Consider the following 18,638-nt stretch of genomic DNA (forward strand, 5'->3'; position numbering starts at 1 on the left):
CATCCTTGTTCCACATCTAGTATCCTCCTATGAGTGAGTACATACCATATTTGTCTTTCTGAGTCTGGGTTACCTCACTCAGGATGATTTTTTTCTAGATCCATCCATTTGCCTACAAACCTCATCATTTTTCTCTGATGAGTAGTATTCCATTGTGTATATGTGCCACAATTTATTTATCGATTCTTCAGTTGAAGGGCATCTAGGTTGTTTCCAGGTTTTGGCTATTACAAACAATGCTGATATAAACATAGCTGAGCAAGTGATCTTGTGGTATGATTGAGCATTTCTTGGGTATATGCCCAAGAGTGGTATAGGTGGATCTTGGGGGAGAATGATTCCCAATTTTCTAAGAAAGTGCCATATTGAATTCAAAAGTGGTTGTACAAGCTTGCATTCCCACCAGCAGTGGAGGAAACCCCAAGAAAGACATGAGGATCATCCAATGACAGAGAAATGGCTGAGATCTACATGAACAACCTGGACTTGAGTGGGAGTAATGAAGGGCGAAAGAGAGCCTGTGGGAGCAGGAGATCCCAGCTGGATCAAGAACAGAGAAGGAGAAGAAGGAATAGGAAACCATGGTAAATGAAGACCACATGAGAAAAGGAAGAAAGAAAGTGCTAAAGAGGCCCACAGAAATCCACAAAGATACCCGCACAATAGACTGCTGGCAATGGTCAAGAGACAGCTGGAACTGACTTACCCTGTTGATGGGATGGCCAAACACCCTAATAGTTGGGCCAGAAACCCCATCCAAGGACTGAGGAATCTGGATACAGAGATCCACAGCTAGGCCCCGGGTGGAGTGCAGGGAGTCTAATTAGTGAGAAAGAGGAGGGTTTATATGTGCAAGAATTGTTGAAACCAAAGTTGGATAAAGCACAGGGACAAATAGCCAAACGAATGGAAACACATGAACTATGAACCAAAGGCTGAGGGGCCCCCAACTGGATCAGGCCCTCTGAATAGGTGAGACAGTTGATTGGCTTGATCTGTTTGGGAGGCATTTAGGCAGTGGTACCAGGTCCTGTGCTCATTGCATGAGTTGGCTGTTTGAAACCTGGGGCTTATGCGGGATGCTTGGCTTAGTCTGGGAGGAGGGGACTGGATCTGCCTGGACTGAGTCTACCAGGTTGATCTCAGTCCTCAGGGGAGGCTTTGCCCTAGAGAAGGTGGGAATGGGGGGCGTGCTGGGGGGAAGGGGAGGGGGACAGGAAGGGGGAGAACAAGGGAATCCGTGGCTGATATGTAGAACTGAGTGGTATTGTAAAATAAAATAGAAGGAAAAAAATTCTCATTTTATATTTATAGCATTTTACTTTTATGAAAAGCTTTGGTTATGGTAATATAAACACCTTATCCACAAGAGATCCATACACATAACTGCAGTTAATGGTGAAGTAATTGAAAAATTTATACTAAAAAATATAAACAATGGAATTTTCTTTCAGTTTACAATATCTACCACAACTTTAGATAGTTAGCTAGGGAATTCAAACCCCCAAAATGAACTAAAAACTCAATAGACTATAAGTCAAGAAGATAAAACATCTACTAGTATGTAACTTTAATCAAGCATATAGAAAAATAAAGAATTGGTTGAGGAAAACTGTTAAATGCAGTTAGCAACATGTCAGGGTAATGTTAGAAAACAGAAATCACAGGAGAGTTGAAGATGGTGTAAGATACTCACCAACAGACTCAGGTGAGATATCTTATAATTCTTTGTTTGACCTTTGTTTTTCTTTGACCTAGCAGTTGTGGTTGACTACACCACACAAAGGACAGCTGTCCCCAATCGGAGTTAATTCTAAATCATAGGGAGAAGCTTCATAATGACTACTGGTTGATATTGCTCTACTGTGATTAATTAAAGCAGTTGCATATATGGTACCACGGTTTTCTTATTGTCCCAACAACTTTTATTGCAAGAAGATCTCATTCCTATTTCAATGCTTCTCTTTGCAATAGTACCCCTATACTATAAATGTTGAGAGCCATATACTGTGACAGACTGTGTCTTCCACATTAGGATTGCTGGAAACTTAACACCAAAGACTGCCTACTGAATGAACAATTATAGTGAGAATGGTTATGTGGCAAACTAATCAAAGCTATCATGAGAACTGGTTATTTACCACAGGTGTGGGATCCTAACATGGGGCTGAGTTTGGTGTTTTCTTTATATCTTTCATTTGAACTTCCTTGTTCCTTCAGCCTTTACTGTATCACCATTCCACAGAAGGAACTTCTCTTGAGTGAGCTTTTGGTCTTCAGCCTTCAGAAACTTATGACAAGATAAATACAATTCTGATCACTACACATTACCTTCCTGTAGTATTCTGTTACTAAATTACACTAAAAAGAATACCCTAAGACACATGACCTTCTATATCTTTGAGCCTGTGTTCATTGGCTTGTTTTACTATGTTTCTTGTCCTTTGCAAAGATGCTCCAAGAAATATTAGTCTCCATCACAAAAGCTCAATAATATGTTTCTGAGTCATTTTAGATCTAACCATGCCTGTGGACTTTGACCAATTTGGTTTGTCTCACTTTTCTGCATCCCAGTTCTAGCAAACATTCTTAATTCCATTGCCTTCTGCTTGTGTCCCCTGAGTGTTTGTATGCTTTTGTCCTTGGTCAAGAATTCCTGAAGACCTTCTTTGTATAGGTCATCTTAAGATCCCATTGTCAGATGCATTTTAAATATGAATGAATCATAAGCAAAATACCAAAAATATTAATGATGAAAAATTGTTTTTTGTACCACTGAACTGAAATGCAAAGAACCACACATATTTGTAACATATATGATTTCATAGGTTTATACTTTGTAAATGTTCATGTCAATTCTGTCTTGAAACAGCATTATATCAATAATTTGGTTGTTAGAAAATAAAAAAAATTGGTATGTAATTTATTAGAAATAGTAATGAAGAGTTATGTGCTGATAATTATTTGAGTAAATATTGTTAGGATGTTAATGTGGACCTATATTAAAACAAATTTAAAAATGTTAAGCATTCATTTTCCTGTTGCTATCAGGACCAAGAGAGAAAGACTAAAGATGATCAACTCTTCATGATTCTATAGACTATAAGAGCATAGGTAGGAAAACAAAGAACAGTATTAAATATGTTTTTCAGAAAGGTCCAGAAAGACCACAGCAAAATGATGCTAGTTTGTACTCAGGGAATGGTATCAACAAAATAAAACTTTCTCTTTTTTTAGACCATGTCATGTGACATGACAGTATAGAAACACACATTGAGTATTCCCACATTACATGTTGTAATCTTCCTTTAAGCTTTACTCTTATATCCTTACCCTTTTTAAACATATTACTGTTGCTGTAAAGGTAACATTTGTGTTTCATTCAATAATTTTTCACTTTTTTTTTTTTTTTTTTTTTTTTTTTTAACAGATGTAAACTATTTATTGAATATTTGCCACCAAATATTGTTAAATACATTATCTTGCAGCATATCGCTTTCAAGTTAAAATGTCAGAAACAAACACCAATATTTACAGTTCTTGTAAGGAATGTTATATAATGACACATTAAGGCGTAAATTCTTTTGGCTTATAATTCTTAAAAGAATGATAATAGCAAAAGTGATGCAAAATCTTCAGTGTGAGATTATGATTAAGCTACATTTTACAAAAATATGGTGTAAGATGGCAATAATCCCATTCAACATCCTGGATTAGATCCCTTCAGGAGGGACTGATAATTTATACAGTCAAACTTTAAAATTTACAGATAAATGCAGTTTAATACTGCCACTGAGAAGTACATCTCTTAACATATACAACTTTCAGGCCACAGTTTTGAAGGTATTTTTTATAAAAAATAAAATCACTACAATAAAGCTTCATTAGCCTTGCAAATATACACTGTATTAAAACCCAAATTAAGTTATTTGTTATTTAAAATATTTTTTTGGTTTTTTTTCAAGACAAGGTTTCTCTGTGTAGTTTTTGTGCCTATCCTGGATTTCGTTCTGTAGACCAGGCTGGCCTTGAACTCACAGAGATCTGCCTTGCTTTGCCTCCTGAGTGCTGGGATTAAAGGCATGCACCATCACCACCACCCGGTATAAACAATGTTTAATTTAATTATATGACAATATCTTTCCTCTCACCCAAGTCCTTCCAGTCCATATCCCTGGCCCCTACCCTCCTAACTTTAAGTTGTTTCTCAATTACAAACAAAAACCCAATACAATGACAAACTTCCACAAAACAAGAAAATGAAATAAAGCCATGGCCCTCCAAATAAAACCACCAAAGTATAACCAAATTATAGCACACACACACACACACACACACACACACACACACACACACACACACACACACACAGGAAAACAGAATATCCAAAAGCCCTGTGGAGTCCATTGTATGTTGGCCAACTACTCCTGAACATGAAGTCTATCCTGGAGTGCTTGATATAACCAGTGTCACTCTATTGGAGAAAAATACATCCTGATCTGCAGACAGGATGTAGAGAGAGTAAGATTAGTCCTGGGATGGACTTTTTACACCTCAAAGTTCATCTCCAATGACACAGGTCTTCAATGAGGCCACAATTCTTACAAAAACGTTACAACTCCTAATCTTTTCTCAACAGTTTATCAACCTATATGCAAATATTAAAATATATGAGTTTATGGGGGCCATTCTCACTCAAATCATGACAGCTATGCAAACCTAACTGGTCAGTCCTAAAAGCATACACATATGAGCAACACTCAATGGGTTCCTCATGTTTTATGTGTATATTATATATGTGTATATATGTGTAACAATAGTTATTGAAAAAGTCAGTAATTTGAGGATTATTGGGCGAAAACAGGAAAAGTTGTAAAGGAGAGAAGAAATGTTTGAAATGATGCAAATATGGAGTTTTCATATATGAAATTCCCAAAATAATTTTAAATTGAAACAAATATTAGTAAACAGTATTATCAATGCCATTTTAAAAGGAAAGCAAGGATCTTGGAATGGAGATAGATCTTGCAAGGCAAATAGTCACACATGTCTAATAACAATAGAATTAAAAAAAATAGTGGAGTCTAAGATTTTCACAAGCTAAGGACTTGTATCTGGACATACCTCTCCTTCTTCCCAGACAGCAAGACATTGGCTTATTTTCTTCTCCTTCACACTAGAAGGAGAAATGGCTTTGAACATGTGAGGGACAGATTAACCAGAATTACCTGATAAGCCACTGTTCCTTAAAGTGGATTCACAAAGTCACTGATTCTACCAGGGTTGGTTGGTATAAACATTTTATATGCAGGCATAGACAACAAGAGATTGCTTAGGAAGAGAGAAGTGAGAGTTATCTCCCTCTAGAGTCTCATCTCTGATGCTTCATCTCTGGGGAAATCAACAACCAGAATTAACATATATTCTCCAGTGGTTCTCCAGTGTGTAATGTAGTCCAGGGCTAGTTTTTAAAGAATAGAGTTAATACAAATATGTAAAAACCACTAAAATATCCCTGAAACTTTAAAGATATATACTGAAGGAATTTAAAAAATTACTTTCGCCAAAAGAAAAAAAAAAAAGTAAAGAACAGGAAAAGGAACTAATAAAATTTGGACATTGCAGCTCTCATTGACATCTACCAGATGTGCTCTGATAGTATGAGGGAGCTGCAAAAAACTTTTGCTTGGACAGTTTACCCAAGAAATAAATAAAAGCATCTTCCTCTCCACCTAAATAATAATTTAGATAATTTAAATGATGTGTAAGAAGTGGCAAATGAAAAACTAGGAGGAGACATAGAAACTCTTGTGCCAGTTAAGGCAGATGTCATCAAGACTTACTCGGGTTTTTCTAAAAAAAATATGGTAATATCCCAAGAGGAGTAGATGTGTTCACTCCTTCTTGTCTTCAAGAACAACAAGAACTTAATTGTGAAAGAAGAGTAAAAGACATTCAATATACTCTCTGTTTGATTAAGAAAAAAGTGTAAAATATAAAAATATCCATGAAGAAAGTGTTTCCATTAAGATAATGAATAGGAAAATTGTGTATCTCATCACATTAGTTCAGTTTTCTCAGAATTTTTGGTTGGGTTATCAGAAAGCTAAATAACTACCAAATATGAACAGTGCATTCAGACCTCTTTCCTCTTTTCTTTGTCCTTCAGAATATTCTTTTTGTGTTGTTTTAATTTAAGAAATTTTTTATTCATTTTACACACCAACCGCAGATCCCCCATCATCTCTCTTCCCACTGCACTCCAGGCTTCCCCCCGACCCATCCCTCATTCCCTCAAAATTCTTAAGTTCTTCTGGGTAGGAACTATTTTATAGCTCATTCTGTGTTACTTAATATAGTTCTACATACTTAGGAAGAATAAGATATAAATTTGTATGTTTTAAATTCTTATTTAAGTCAATTCAGATAAATACTGTGAGATTTTTTTTGTCAATAAAATTAATAAAGAATCCTAACTACATAAAATATTAAGACAACTAAATCAAAGTACTTAAGTGAATTTAACCATTGGTCAAGATAAATGAGCATGTCTAAAAAGATCTAGGAAAATAACAGATGATTGGAAAATGATATTCTTTAAAATGAAAATTCTTTAAAATGAAAAACATTGTTACTCTGTTACTCAACAATTCTACCCTTAGGAATATATCCTCAAACTACTGAAAATGTGCACCTATGAAACATGTACATGAAGGTTTACAGCAGTGTGTTGCTAATAGTAAAAAAGTTAAAGCAACTCAAATAGCTATCAAATACTGGAGAGAAATAAAATGTGGCTTAGTCATACAATAGAATATTATTAAGACATAAAAATGTATGAGAAACTGACAGATTAAATGACTTTGGTGAACCTTCATAATTTCATTTGTAGATCTTTCCATTTCTAATTTATAAATACATTTGGGGTTATAAATTATAAATGTACTGTCTCCTGTCAACATTGTATACTTCTATTTGATGATTTCTGTGTCAAACATTATATGGAAATGTTTCCAAGTATTTTCTGTATTAACTGTGAATGAATAGAACAAAATAAATTGCCTGTGATGGAAAAAAATGAAAATTCTTAATTTGCAGAGAAAAAGTAGGCAATTTAGAATGCTTTCTCAATTAGTATGATTTGTTTGTAGTAAACTTGAGTTTTTAAGGAAAACAGTGAAATACTTTATCTTTCATAATATACATATAGAATATTTTGTACCATTCAATATTTTCTAGACTAATGATATAAAAGAAGAGGATTGCTGGAGTAATCTTATTTTAATAAATAGTTTATTGCATGTGGTAGTTGTATGTTATGGGTGAGTATTGATAACTGTATAATAGTGAGTGATATGAACTCAGTGAATATCTCAATACTTTTCTTAGAGTGTAAAGCTTTAAGTATTTAGCTCCTAGTTCTGTCTCAAAAAGAGTGTTCTATCAATAACTTGAATTATATAAATATTGGTATGATATTTAGCAACTATGTGTATAAATAAATGCATATATACATACAATAACAATTAATGAAAAAAGGTCATGAATTTTAAAGAGAATGTGAAGGGATATCTATGAGGAATTGGAGAAAGAAAAGAGGATGGAGAAATCTTGTAATGAAATTACAATCTCAAAAATAATTAAAAAAGAAGATACGATATTGTCAGATGTAATGAAGGTAATTATTCAAAGAATTTTTCATTAGGTATTAATATGAACTAATGTCGAAAGAGATTGAAATGTGTTAAGCACACAATTTTCTATAGGTCATCAGCATAGGAAGATAAATAAAGATTAGATGCCCTTCAGAATGCTAGGCAAAGATTACACATGGATATACATGGTGTTTAGGAAGTTTCTGGTGGAACACAACTACTGTGATGCTGGTCCATAATTCTGAATGTGTAGCAATCAATGAGGTCTATTTAGGGAATTATAAAATAGCCAGAAACCCCATCCAAGGACTGAGGAATCTGGATGCAGACATCCACGGCTAGGCCTCGGGTGGAGCACCGGGAATCTAATTAGCAAGAAAGAGGAGGGTTTATATGAGCGAGAATTGTTGAAACCAAGGTTGGATAAAGCACAGGGACAAATAGCCAAACGAATGGAAACACATGAACTATAAACCAAAGGCTGAGGGGCCCCCAACTGGAACAGGCCCTCTGAATAGGTGAGACAGTTGATTGGCTTGATCTGTTTGGGAGGCATCTAGGCAGTGGTACCAGGTCCTGTGCTCATTGCATGAGTTAGCTGTTTGAAACCTGGGACTTAGGCAGGGACGCTTGGCTCAATCTGGGAGGAGAGGACTGGACCTGCCTGGACTGAGTCTATCAGGTCGATCTCAGTCCTTGGGGGAGGCCTTGCTCTGGAGGAGATGGGAATGGGGGATGTGCTGGGGGGAAAGGGAGGAGGACAGGAAGGGGGAGAACAAGGGAATCGGTGGCTGTTATGTAGAACTGAATAGTATTGTAAAATAAAATAATAATAATAATAATAATAATAATAAAAGAACATATACATATATGCAGGTAAGAACAATTAATGAAAACAATAGAAAAGAGCAAGGAGAGATATATGGGATCTTCAGGGGAGGAAAGCAAAAGGAGAAATGGTGTGAGCACATGCTGTGGATACCACTCTATATAAATAAAACGCTAATGGCCAGTGACCAGACAGGAAGTATAGGTGGGACAAGGAGAGAGGAGAATTGGGGAAACAGGAAGAAGAAGAGAGAGACACTGCAGCCACTGCCAGGACAAGCAGCATGTAAAGACGCCGGTAAGCCACCAGCCACGTGGCAAGGTATAGATTTATAAAAATGGGTTAATTTAAGATAAAAGAACAGTTAGCAAGAAGCCTGCCACAGCCATATAGTTTATAAGTAATATAAGTGTCTGCGTGATTATTTTATACGTGGATTGTGGGACTGTTGGGCTTGGTGGAACCTGGAGAGAAGCCCTCCAGCAACAAGCACAGTACAATCTGTATAAAAGAAACAGTTTCTCTTAAATTAAAAGGAAACATTTTCTTCTTTGTCCCAAGTATTTATTATGTAACAGACATTTATTTTTTAAATAAATTTTTATTGAGATTTTCTATTCATTTCTATTCAGTCAGGGGGAAGGCTGGAGTGCAGTGGGAAGAGAGATGATGGGGGATCTGTGGTTGGTATGTAAAATGAATAAAATTTTTTAAATTAAAAACAACACAAAAAAATATTCTGAAGGACAAAGAAAAGAGGAAAGAGGTCTGAATGCACTGTTCATATTTGATAGATATTTACACACCAACCACAGATTCCCCTATCTTCCCTTCTCCCACCCCCCAGTGTTACCCCTCAAACCCACCCCTCATTCCCACCTCCTCCAAGGCAAGGTCTCCCCTGGGGAGTCAGCAGAGCCTGGTACATTCAGTTGAGCCAGGTCCAAGCCCCTCCTCTCTGCACCAAGGCTGAGCAAAGTGTCTCACCATAGGCACTATGTTCCAAAAGCCCGGCTCATGAACTTGGGACAGGTCCTGATCCCACTGCCTGTGGACTTTAGATGTAACCAACCATCTTATTAAATAAGAAACACAGAAACAATGTAAAAGAGAAAGCCGAGAGGTCAGAGCTCAGAGCTAAAATCTCACCCTTCCGCCTGCTCTCCCAGCTTCCCGAAAAAGAGAGCTATATCCTGTCTGTACGTCTTCTTTATAGTATTATTGTTCTGCCTTCTCATTGGTTGTAAACCCAAACACGTGACTGCCTCGTCACTGTCTGAATGTACAGCCCCCTAGGTCTTAAAGGCATATGTCTCCAATGCTGGCTGTATCCCTGAACACACAGAGATCTATGGGATTAAAGGCATGTGCCACCACCGCCACACTCTGTCTATGGCTCTAATAGCTCTGACCCCCGGGCAACTTTATTTATTAACATACAATCAAAATCACATTTCAGTACAATTAGAATACCACCACAGTGGACCCTCTAAACAGTTCAAGCTAAACAACTGCCTCACTTATCCAGAGGGCCTAGTCTAGTGCCATGGGGGCTCCTCCACTATTGGTCCATAGTTCATGCATTTCTACTAGTTTGGCTAGTTGTCTCTGTACTTTTTCCAGTCATGGTCTCCATATCCCTTGATCATGGAATCCCTCGTCTCTCTCTCATTGACTGGACTCCTGGAGCTCCACCTGGGACCTAGCCATGGATCTCTGCATCTGCTTCCATCCTGCATGAGGGTTCTATGATGACAGTTAGGGTATTCAGCCATCCGATCACCAGAGTATGCCAGCTCAGGCACCATCTTGACTATTACCAGTAGTCTATGGTGGAGTCATCCTTGTGGATTTCTGGGAACCTCCCTAGCACTCTGTTTATCCCTAATCCCATGGGATCATCATTTATCACAGCATCTCTTTCCTTACTCTCCCACTCTGTTCCCATTTCAGCTTGAACTTCCTGCTCCCCTAAGCTCTCATCCCCTGTCCCTTGACCTCCATTACCCCCTCACCCCCAGTTTGCTCATGTAGATCTTTTCCATTTTTCCATCATTGGGCAATCCATGCATCCTTCCTAGGGTCCTCCTCATTAGCTAGCTTCTCTAGAACTGTGAGTTAAAGTCTGGTTATCCTTTGCTTTATATCTAGTATCCACTTATGAGTGAATACATAACATGTTTGTCCTTCTGAGTCTGGGTTACCTCACTCAGGATGATATTTTCTAGTTCTCTCCATTTGCCTACAAATTTCATGATGTCATTGCTTTTCACTGCTGAATGATACTCTGTTGTGTATATGTACCACATTTTCTTTATCCATTCTTCAGTTGAGAGGCATCTAGATTGTTTCAGGTTCTGGCTATTACAAATAATACTACTATGAACATAGTTAATCATGTGTCTTTGTGGTATGATTGAGCATCCCTTGGGTATATGCCCAAGAGTGGTATAGCTAGGTCTTGAGGAAGATTGATTCCCAGTTTTCTGAGAAACTGCCATACTGATTTCTAGAGTGGCTGTATAAATTTGCACTCCAACCAGCAGTGGAGGAGTGTTCACCTTGCTCCACATCTGCTTCAATATAAGCTGTCTTCACTGTTTTTGATCTTAGCCATTCTGACAAGTATAAGATGGTATCTCAGAGTCATTTTGATTTGCATTTCCCTGATGTTGAGCAGTCTTTTGCATGTTGACATCCAGTTATGCCAGTATCATTTGTTGAAGATGCTTTCTTTTTTCCATTGTACACTTTTGGCTTCTTTGTCAAAAAATAGGTGTTAATATGTGTGAGGATTAATATCAGGGTCTTCAATTCGATTCCTTTGGTATGACAGACGTTTAAATAAAATTACATTAAATAAAACCACAGTCATAATTTAAAATCTCCTTTTAAACTTTATCACTGTATCCTATTTTAACAGGATTATAAATATTATGGCAATTGATGTGTTTGTTTTATTTGCATGTAGCTATATCTTAGTTATTATTTATTATTATAAATTATGTAGTATTTTTCTAAACTTCATATGCAAACATTGCACAATGTCTTGAATATGTGAATAAAAATATTCAACAAACTAAATCAATAGCTTCAAAATGACTATAAAGCATCACACCTTGCCTTAAAATGTGTAAACATTTTTCTTGATACTCTACTGATGTAAAGTGTGGAATGAATGGGAACACTCTGGGCATCCATACATATAGAACCTAGAATGAAAGTGGCTCTAGGCCAATAATTAGTCACACACCTCTGTTGAAATAGGATATAGAACAAGCAGAGGAGTGTGTGATTTTAAGAATAAGAACTTTATCCAAACATAACCCTCTTTCTCTTTTCCTTTACTCTGTATTAAAAAAGAAAAGGAAGAAAAGGCATTGTGAATGGGAGGAGGGATAGCCAAAATGTGTCCTTCATGTCACTAATCTCCACTGATAATAAAGCTGGCTCCCAAAGACAATTGTCTCTCTCATAAAGCTGGTTGCTATGAAGAATTTATATACTGTGTAGAGATTACAAAATCGGATTAGAATGAATATTGATAAAGACTTCCCACCGGAATCTCATCCCTCAGCTTTTAACTCTAGGGAAACCAACAACCAAACTTTCCATTTTCCTCTGTGAGTCTTAATTCTGCATTGTAATCCAGTGGTAGAACTGGATTTTTGATAAAATAAGAATATAATAAAAGTATGTAAGAGATATTGTCAAGAGTTAAGTACCGTGTTTTCTGAAACTTTAAAGATATTTGCAAAAGTTGTTACCTAAGGTTATTTCTGTCAAAGTAAAAAACTGAAAAACATAAATATAAATGATAGATAGATAGATAGATAGATAGATAGATAGACAGACATAAATACACACATATATATATATATATATATATATATATATATATATGAATGATTTGGACTTTTGGACCTTTATTGATATCTACCACATGTACTTATATAATATGACAGAGTCACAAAATTGTTTTAATTGAAAGTTTTATCTGAGGATTAAATGAAACTGTTTCATAGACCTCCTAAATTGTAAAATGTCATAGAATATATGTCTTCAGTATTTATTTTCATTACTGAAATTTTAAATATTTCACTAGATTTTTGAGAATTTCATACAATGTGTTGGATATATATCCTCTATCCACTACTCCCTCATCCACCTGCTTCACTACCCCCACAACTTAATGTCTTCTTTTTTCTTCCTCCTATAAAGTTCAATTTTTCTGTCCCATACATTCTTGGATGTGTGGTATTCCACTGGAGTGTGGTTGACTTATCAGAGGCTACTCTAAAAGAGAGGTGACCCTCCAACTTAGTGGAGCTAACAACTACCAATAATGCTTAGCTATAGGTATAACTCCATGCTCACTTCTAATCTCCATGTTGAGTTTTGATCTAGTTTGGGCTTGCACAGATCTTGTGCATGCTGTCACATCTTACTCAGCTCTGTTAAATAAAATAACAATAACATCTGGCCTGGACTGATACACCCACTGATGCAATAGTGGCATGAAAATGTCAGGGGAAAACCACCCACTTTCTGATTGGATTTAAGACCCACTGCTCAAGATGAAACCCATATAAACAAATCAAGAGGCTCTCTCTAGCAGGCAGTAGAAACCAGGGTAAAACCTACTTCATTTATTTAAATATTGAAACATTTGATAACCTGTTTTCTTCTATAACAGTATTTGACAACTCCTATATTTTAGTTTTTGTCTTCTTCATAATGCCACACATTCCTCAGAGTCATTGGGCTTTTTTTTAATGTTAAGACACCCTATTTTAGAACCAATCTGATGTATAGGTTAATATTTTCTGTGCCGGGCGGTGGTGGTACATGCCTTTAATCCCAGCACTCGGTAAGCAGAGGCAGGCAGATCTCTGTGAGTTTGAGGCCAGCCTGGGCTACCAAGTGAGTTTCAGGAAAGGCGCAAAGCTACACAGAAAAACCCTGTCTCGAAAAACAAAAAAAATAAAAATAAAAAATAAATAAATAAAACAATAATATTTTCTTAGGATCTTTCTCTGGCTATCATAATCACTGAAAATAGTGGGATTTGTATACTCTTCAAATATTTTATAATATTTTTGTATGTGCATAAGTACTTCAAAAGATGAAATTCCATAAAGAGTCTTTTCTATTTATTTCCCATCATTATGATAAAAGATTTACTGGATATTATTAAGTAATAAGATTAAAATTACATTCATATAAGCTTATATGTATTTGTCTGTGTGTGTGTGTGTGTTTGTTTGTGTGTGTGTGGGAGGGTGTATATAGAAGTGTGTAAAGGTGAACCTAATTGGTCTTATTAATAAAAACCAGGAGTCAAATATTGGTGTAATAACCTGAAAGATAGGAGAAGCAGAGGAGCAGATACCAGTGACTTCCTACCTCTCTGGATCCTCAGACTGAAAAAGACAAGATCCTGTCTCTGCCCACATTGTCACTTCCTCTTTCTGCCTCCCAAGAGCTGGGATTAAAGGCATGAGTCTCCCAAGTGCTGGGATTATAAGAGTGAGCTTCCAAAGTGCTAAGATTAAAAGTGTGATCCTCCACCACCTGGTTTCCATGGTTAACTAGTGACTACCTCTGCCTTCTGATCTCCAAGAAAGCTTCATTTGTCAGAACACACAAAAAATATCACACAAGGTGAGTGTGTGTGTGAGTGTATGTGTGTGTGTTTGTGTGTGTATTATACATTAGTAAGTACATACAAAAAAGCCTATATTATATATAGTGCTTCTGATTTAATATGTCCCTTTCAAAGTCACATGCACGGTTTTTGGTTCTCAGATGCTGTGTGTCTTTTGGGGGATGGTGGAAACTGCATGAAGTGTGGCCCAGCCAGAAAAGGTAGGGCAACATTACCATTCTTCTTTCCCTCTAAAACCAAACATTGTGATATGGCTAGAAACAATGAAGGGAGCTTAATATGCTGAAGTCTCTGATATTGTAATCCAAAATAAAGGATTCCTCTCAGATCTATTTACATGGATATTGTAGTCATGAGGAAAAATTCCAAAAAAAAAAAAAAAAGTACCAGGCACAGGTTTATTGCAGTAATTGTTGTGACTACAGGTGGAGGTATCACTAAAATCTCTGAAAATGGATTGTAGAAACAATTGATAGGGGTTGCAGATGTAGACTAGAGAAGACATGGAATGCTGTATGTAGAGCTTAGTAGGCAATTATTGTATGTGCTTATAGTACCAGACTAACAATAGAAAAAAGATAGTAATCCTTGTGCTGAAACTTCGGATGAAAATGAGAATTCTGTTGAGAATTGAATAACAAGGCACTCTTTTTACATTCAATTGACTTCAATTTGTTCCTGTGCTTATATTTTGGAGAGACTGGGTATAAGGATGATGGGATGCTTCAAGATAAATGGAAGACTAGAAGCTGCCTTTGCATGATGCAGTAAAGAATAGGTTAGAAGGAAGAGTCTGCATTCCAAAGTGTATTAAATTCTAATTGCGCTGAATAGCTGCTGACATTCTGGTCCAAGATGTCAGTAATAGTAAGTAAATAAATAAAGAAAGAAGTAAATGCTTTTCTAATTGACACTGAAATACCACTTTTTGCCCAAAGGACTTCACATTCTACACCACAAATTACTGTTCAGCCATGTTTATTGAATCTCTGTTCTCAATAGCTAGGAAATAGAAATAACCTAAATGATCTTCAACTGATGAATAAATAAGAAAACATAACACACATGTACACTAGAATTACATTTGTAAAGAAATTAAGTTCGAGAAATTTTCATATAAATAGAGGGAACTAGAGAATATTGAGTGAAGTAATTAAAAGGCAGAAGGACAAACATCAAATGTTCTCTCTTACTGGGGATACCTGGATTCAAATCTTTGAGTTTGAGTATATAATCTAGAGGTATTGCATAAACCAAAAAAATAATAAAAATATGAGTGGATATCTTCTCTAGAGAGGGGACTAGCAGGGTACAGGTGATAGGAAGGAGGAATAGAATAACTTGGGGCACTTTAATTGTGGAGGGGGAAGGTAAAGCAAAGTGGAAGAAAAGCAGTAAAAGGGACAAATACCAGTAAAAATGTTTGAAAAAGCCCCAACATATAATAATGTTTGAAAAAATATTTGTGTTTACCTAAACACACACAAACAACCACAAACCTACCAAAACATTATATGCTATTGCTATTGCTGTTCATTGTTTTCCAGAAATTGAAGGTAACTCTCTTTTGCTGAAGACAACACAGGACTCTGACATGGGACTTGGATAAATAGAGCTGGACTGGACCTAGAAGCCTACTCCCTGAAGACTACCTTTCATAGTATGGAAAAGTGCTATCCAAGTTGCCAGGAAGTAAAACAATTAATAGTTCTATCCAGCTGTGACATCTGTGGAACACAATAATAACCAGCGAGGCAAGCTGTCCCTAAAGGTGCAATAGTAGCATTTACATCATGACAGTAACTAAATACTATCAAATTATTCTTAGGGCCTCAACAGGAGGAAATTCATGACTGATTCTGTAAATGTAGCAAATTATGAGTTATTGATGAGGTCATGGAACCTAAAGGAGAATCTACCAGTGACCCTTTCCCAAACCAGTATAATCTCTAGCTGAATATCTATATTGACCATGTCACCCACAGATATGTGTGATCTTTTGACAGTAGATAGAAACCACTTTATACATCCATACCTGGTCAAAATAGAGGGAACAACTGAAGATGGGGTGAAGAGCTCCAATTCATCCATCTTTGATTCCACTCCTCCACTTTAGGATAAGGGAATATTTTGAAAGAGTAGATAAGAATATTCTAAAAGCCAGAGTACAAGGAAGTCTGTAGGGAAATGGTATCTTCTATGTGGGACAGGAAAGTGGCACTGTGTAATCTCAACAATATGGTTTCTTAAACAAGAGCCTAAATTGATACCTGTTGTTATATCAAGGTGGCAGGGGAAATTTTGAACACTGTACTCCTAAATGAAGCAATATCTGATTGCTGGAAACAGAATTAGTCTCTCTATGCCTAAGCTTTCCTATATATAATCCTCATACATATACAAGCAATATATCTATTATTTCATGTGTATATATAGATATTGGAGGGAGATAAGGCAGTGATGTAATTACAGAGCTTACATATAAAATTTTCAAAAATGAATTTTAAAAAGTATCACCTTTGTTGAAATTAAGAATGAAATTTGTTATTTTTAGAGTAGTGTTTATCAAATATGAAGAAATATATATTATGATGGGCTAACCATTATGGACATATGTGTCCATATCATAATTACTGTTGGTATATTTTGTTGATTCTATGAAACATACGATATAAAATGTGAATAGAAAATTGAATTTTAAATTATAATTGTTAAATTATCAAAATGTCTTAGAAAATGAGTTATAACATGCACAAGTAGATGAAAATAAAGAGTATCAACTCAAGCTCTCTATTTGTGGATCACTGCTATAATAAATAATACTCATATTACTTTCTGCTTACATGAATATTTTTCTTTCAAGTATTTTCTTCAAGGCCACATTGACATCCTTATTCCTCAGGCTGTAGATCAAGGGGTTCAGCATAGGTACAACAATGGTATAAAACACAGAGGACACTTTCCCTTGGTCCATGGAGTTGACCGATGATGGTTGCAGATACATGAATGCTAAAGATCCAAAGAAGATAACAACAGCCAAGATGTGAGAACTGCAGGTACTAAAGGCTTTGGACCTGCCTTCTGTGGAGCGAATGCGGAGGATGCTGGCAATAATGAAGATGTAGGAAGTAATAATAGTGAGAATTGGGACAAAGATGTTCAATGTACCGAAAAATAGAATCAACAATTCATTGATATAGGTACTAGAGCACGCAAGCTTCAAGAGGGGAAGAAGATCACAGAAATAATGATTGATGACATCTAATTTGCAGAATGAAATCTTAATCATGAAGCCTGTGTGAACTGATGCACAGAACACACTAAAAATATACACTCCGGTAATCAGGGAAGTGTAAATCTGATAGGACATGGTTACACTGTAAAGCAGGGGGTTACAGATGGCAACATAGCGGTCATATGCCATTGCAGCTAATGTGTAACACTCTGCAATGGCAAAAATGAGGAAGAAATAGAGCTGAGTCAGGCATCCAGGGTAGGAGATGGGGTTCTTCTCTGTCACAAAGCTCACCAGCAGTTTAGGGATAACAACTGTGGACTGACAGAGGTCAATGAAGGACAGACTGCTGAGGAAATAGTACATGGGGTTGTGCAATTGGGAACTGAGCACAATCAGTGTGACCATACCCAGATTCCCCACCACAGTTATCACATAGATTCCTAGGAAGAGGAGGAAGAGGGGTATCTGGAGTTCTTGCTTCTCTGAGAGCCCAGCCAAGAAGAACTCAGTCACTGTGCAGTGGTTTCCTGCTGCCATATTCTTATTCAAATCCTGAAGAAGTGAAAGAAGTGTAAATTTTGTCAGAGTGACATTATTAATCTTTTCCATGTACACAAAGTACCCATATGAATTATTTTAGAATACTTTTTCTCTACCTTAAACTGGATCATCCTATACAAATAAAATATACCTTTTGTTATTAATTTTAAAGCTATCCTTCAAAATTTAAGAATGCATTTTATGTGAAATACTGCCACTAAATTCAAGCTTTGAAAATTATTTTTAAGTTCAAAGCAATGTCTCTACATAGAGATTTAGAGTGAGTATCAATGAGGAAAATTGTCTGACAGTCTTGAGGGTGCAAGCTCTCCCTAAAATTAGTGTATTACTACCCAAAATATAATTATCCAAATGATCTACAGAGCTTTTATTTTCACACATTTCGATTTTTTTCTAATTGTTAATGTACATAAAGTCATTAAACTTCCAAATGTGGAAATAAAATGACCTCCGGTGTAACCATTGCATTAGGTTCTGGATGCATGGTGCTGCTGGGAAGGGGTTTCTGGTTTGCGAACCTGTTCTTGGGAGAATTAGTCAATCAGTAATGGTGAAATAGTGAGGCCATGAAGACTAAGTGACGACTCTCACTCCCAATCACGTGCCAATGACACCTTTGGCTAATGTGATCTATTTTTGTTTTTTTTTTTTACTAACTACATAAGGAATAATTTTTACTGGCTCTTT

The 18,638-nt window shown here is 36.3% G+C and overlaps 1 protein-coding gene across 1 annotated transcript; it reads right to left on the reverse strand.

Moving 5' to 3' along the window:
• Positions 1-16,991: 16,991 nt before the first annotated feature.
• Positions 16,992-17,933, reverse strand: LOC102916043 (olfactory receptor 8G18-like). The gene has a single exon (XM_006992573.3). It carries the CDS (start codon positions 17,925-17,927, stop codon positions 16,992-16,994), a length of 936 nt encoding a protein of 311 aa, XP_006992635.3. The 5' UTR covers positions 17,928-17,933.
• Between the last annotated feature and the right edge of the window lie 705 nt (positions 17,934-18,638).

This window comes from Peromyscus maniculatus, chromosome 7, assembly GCF_049852395.1.
Source record: "Peromyscus maniculatus bairdii isolate BWxNUB_F1_BW_parent chromosome 7, HU_Pman_BW_mat_3.1, whole genome shotgun sequence".
Taxonomy (NCBI): Eukaryota; Metazoa; Chordata; class Mammalia; order Rodentia; family Cricetidae; genus Peromyscus; species Peromyscus maniculatus.

Bases quoted from the DNA above. Each gene is read 5' to 3' on its own strand.
- LOC102916043 (XM_006992573.3), bottom strand. From the start codon at position 17,927: ATGGCAGCAGGAAACCACTGCACAGTGACTGAGTTCTTCTTGGCTGGG.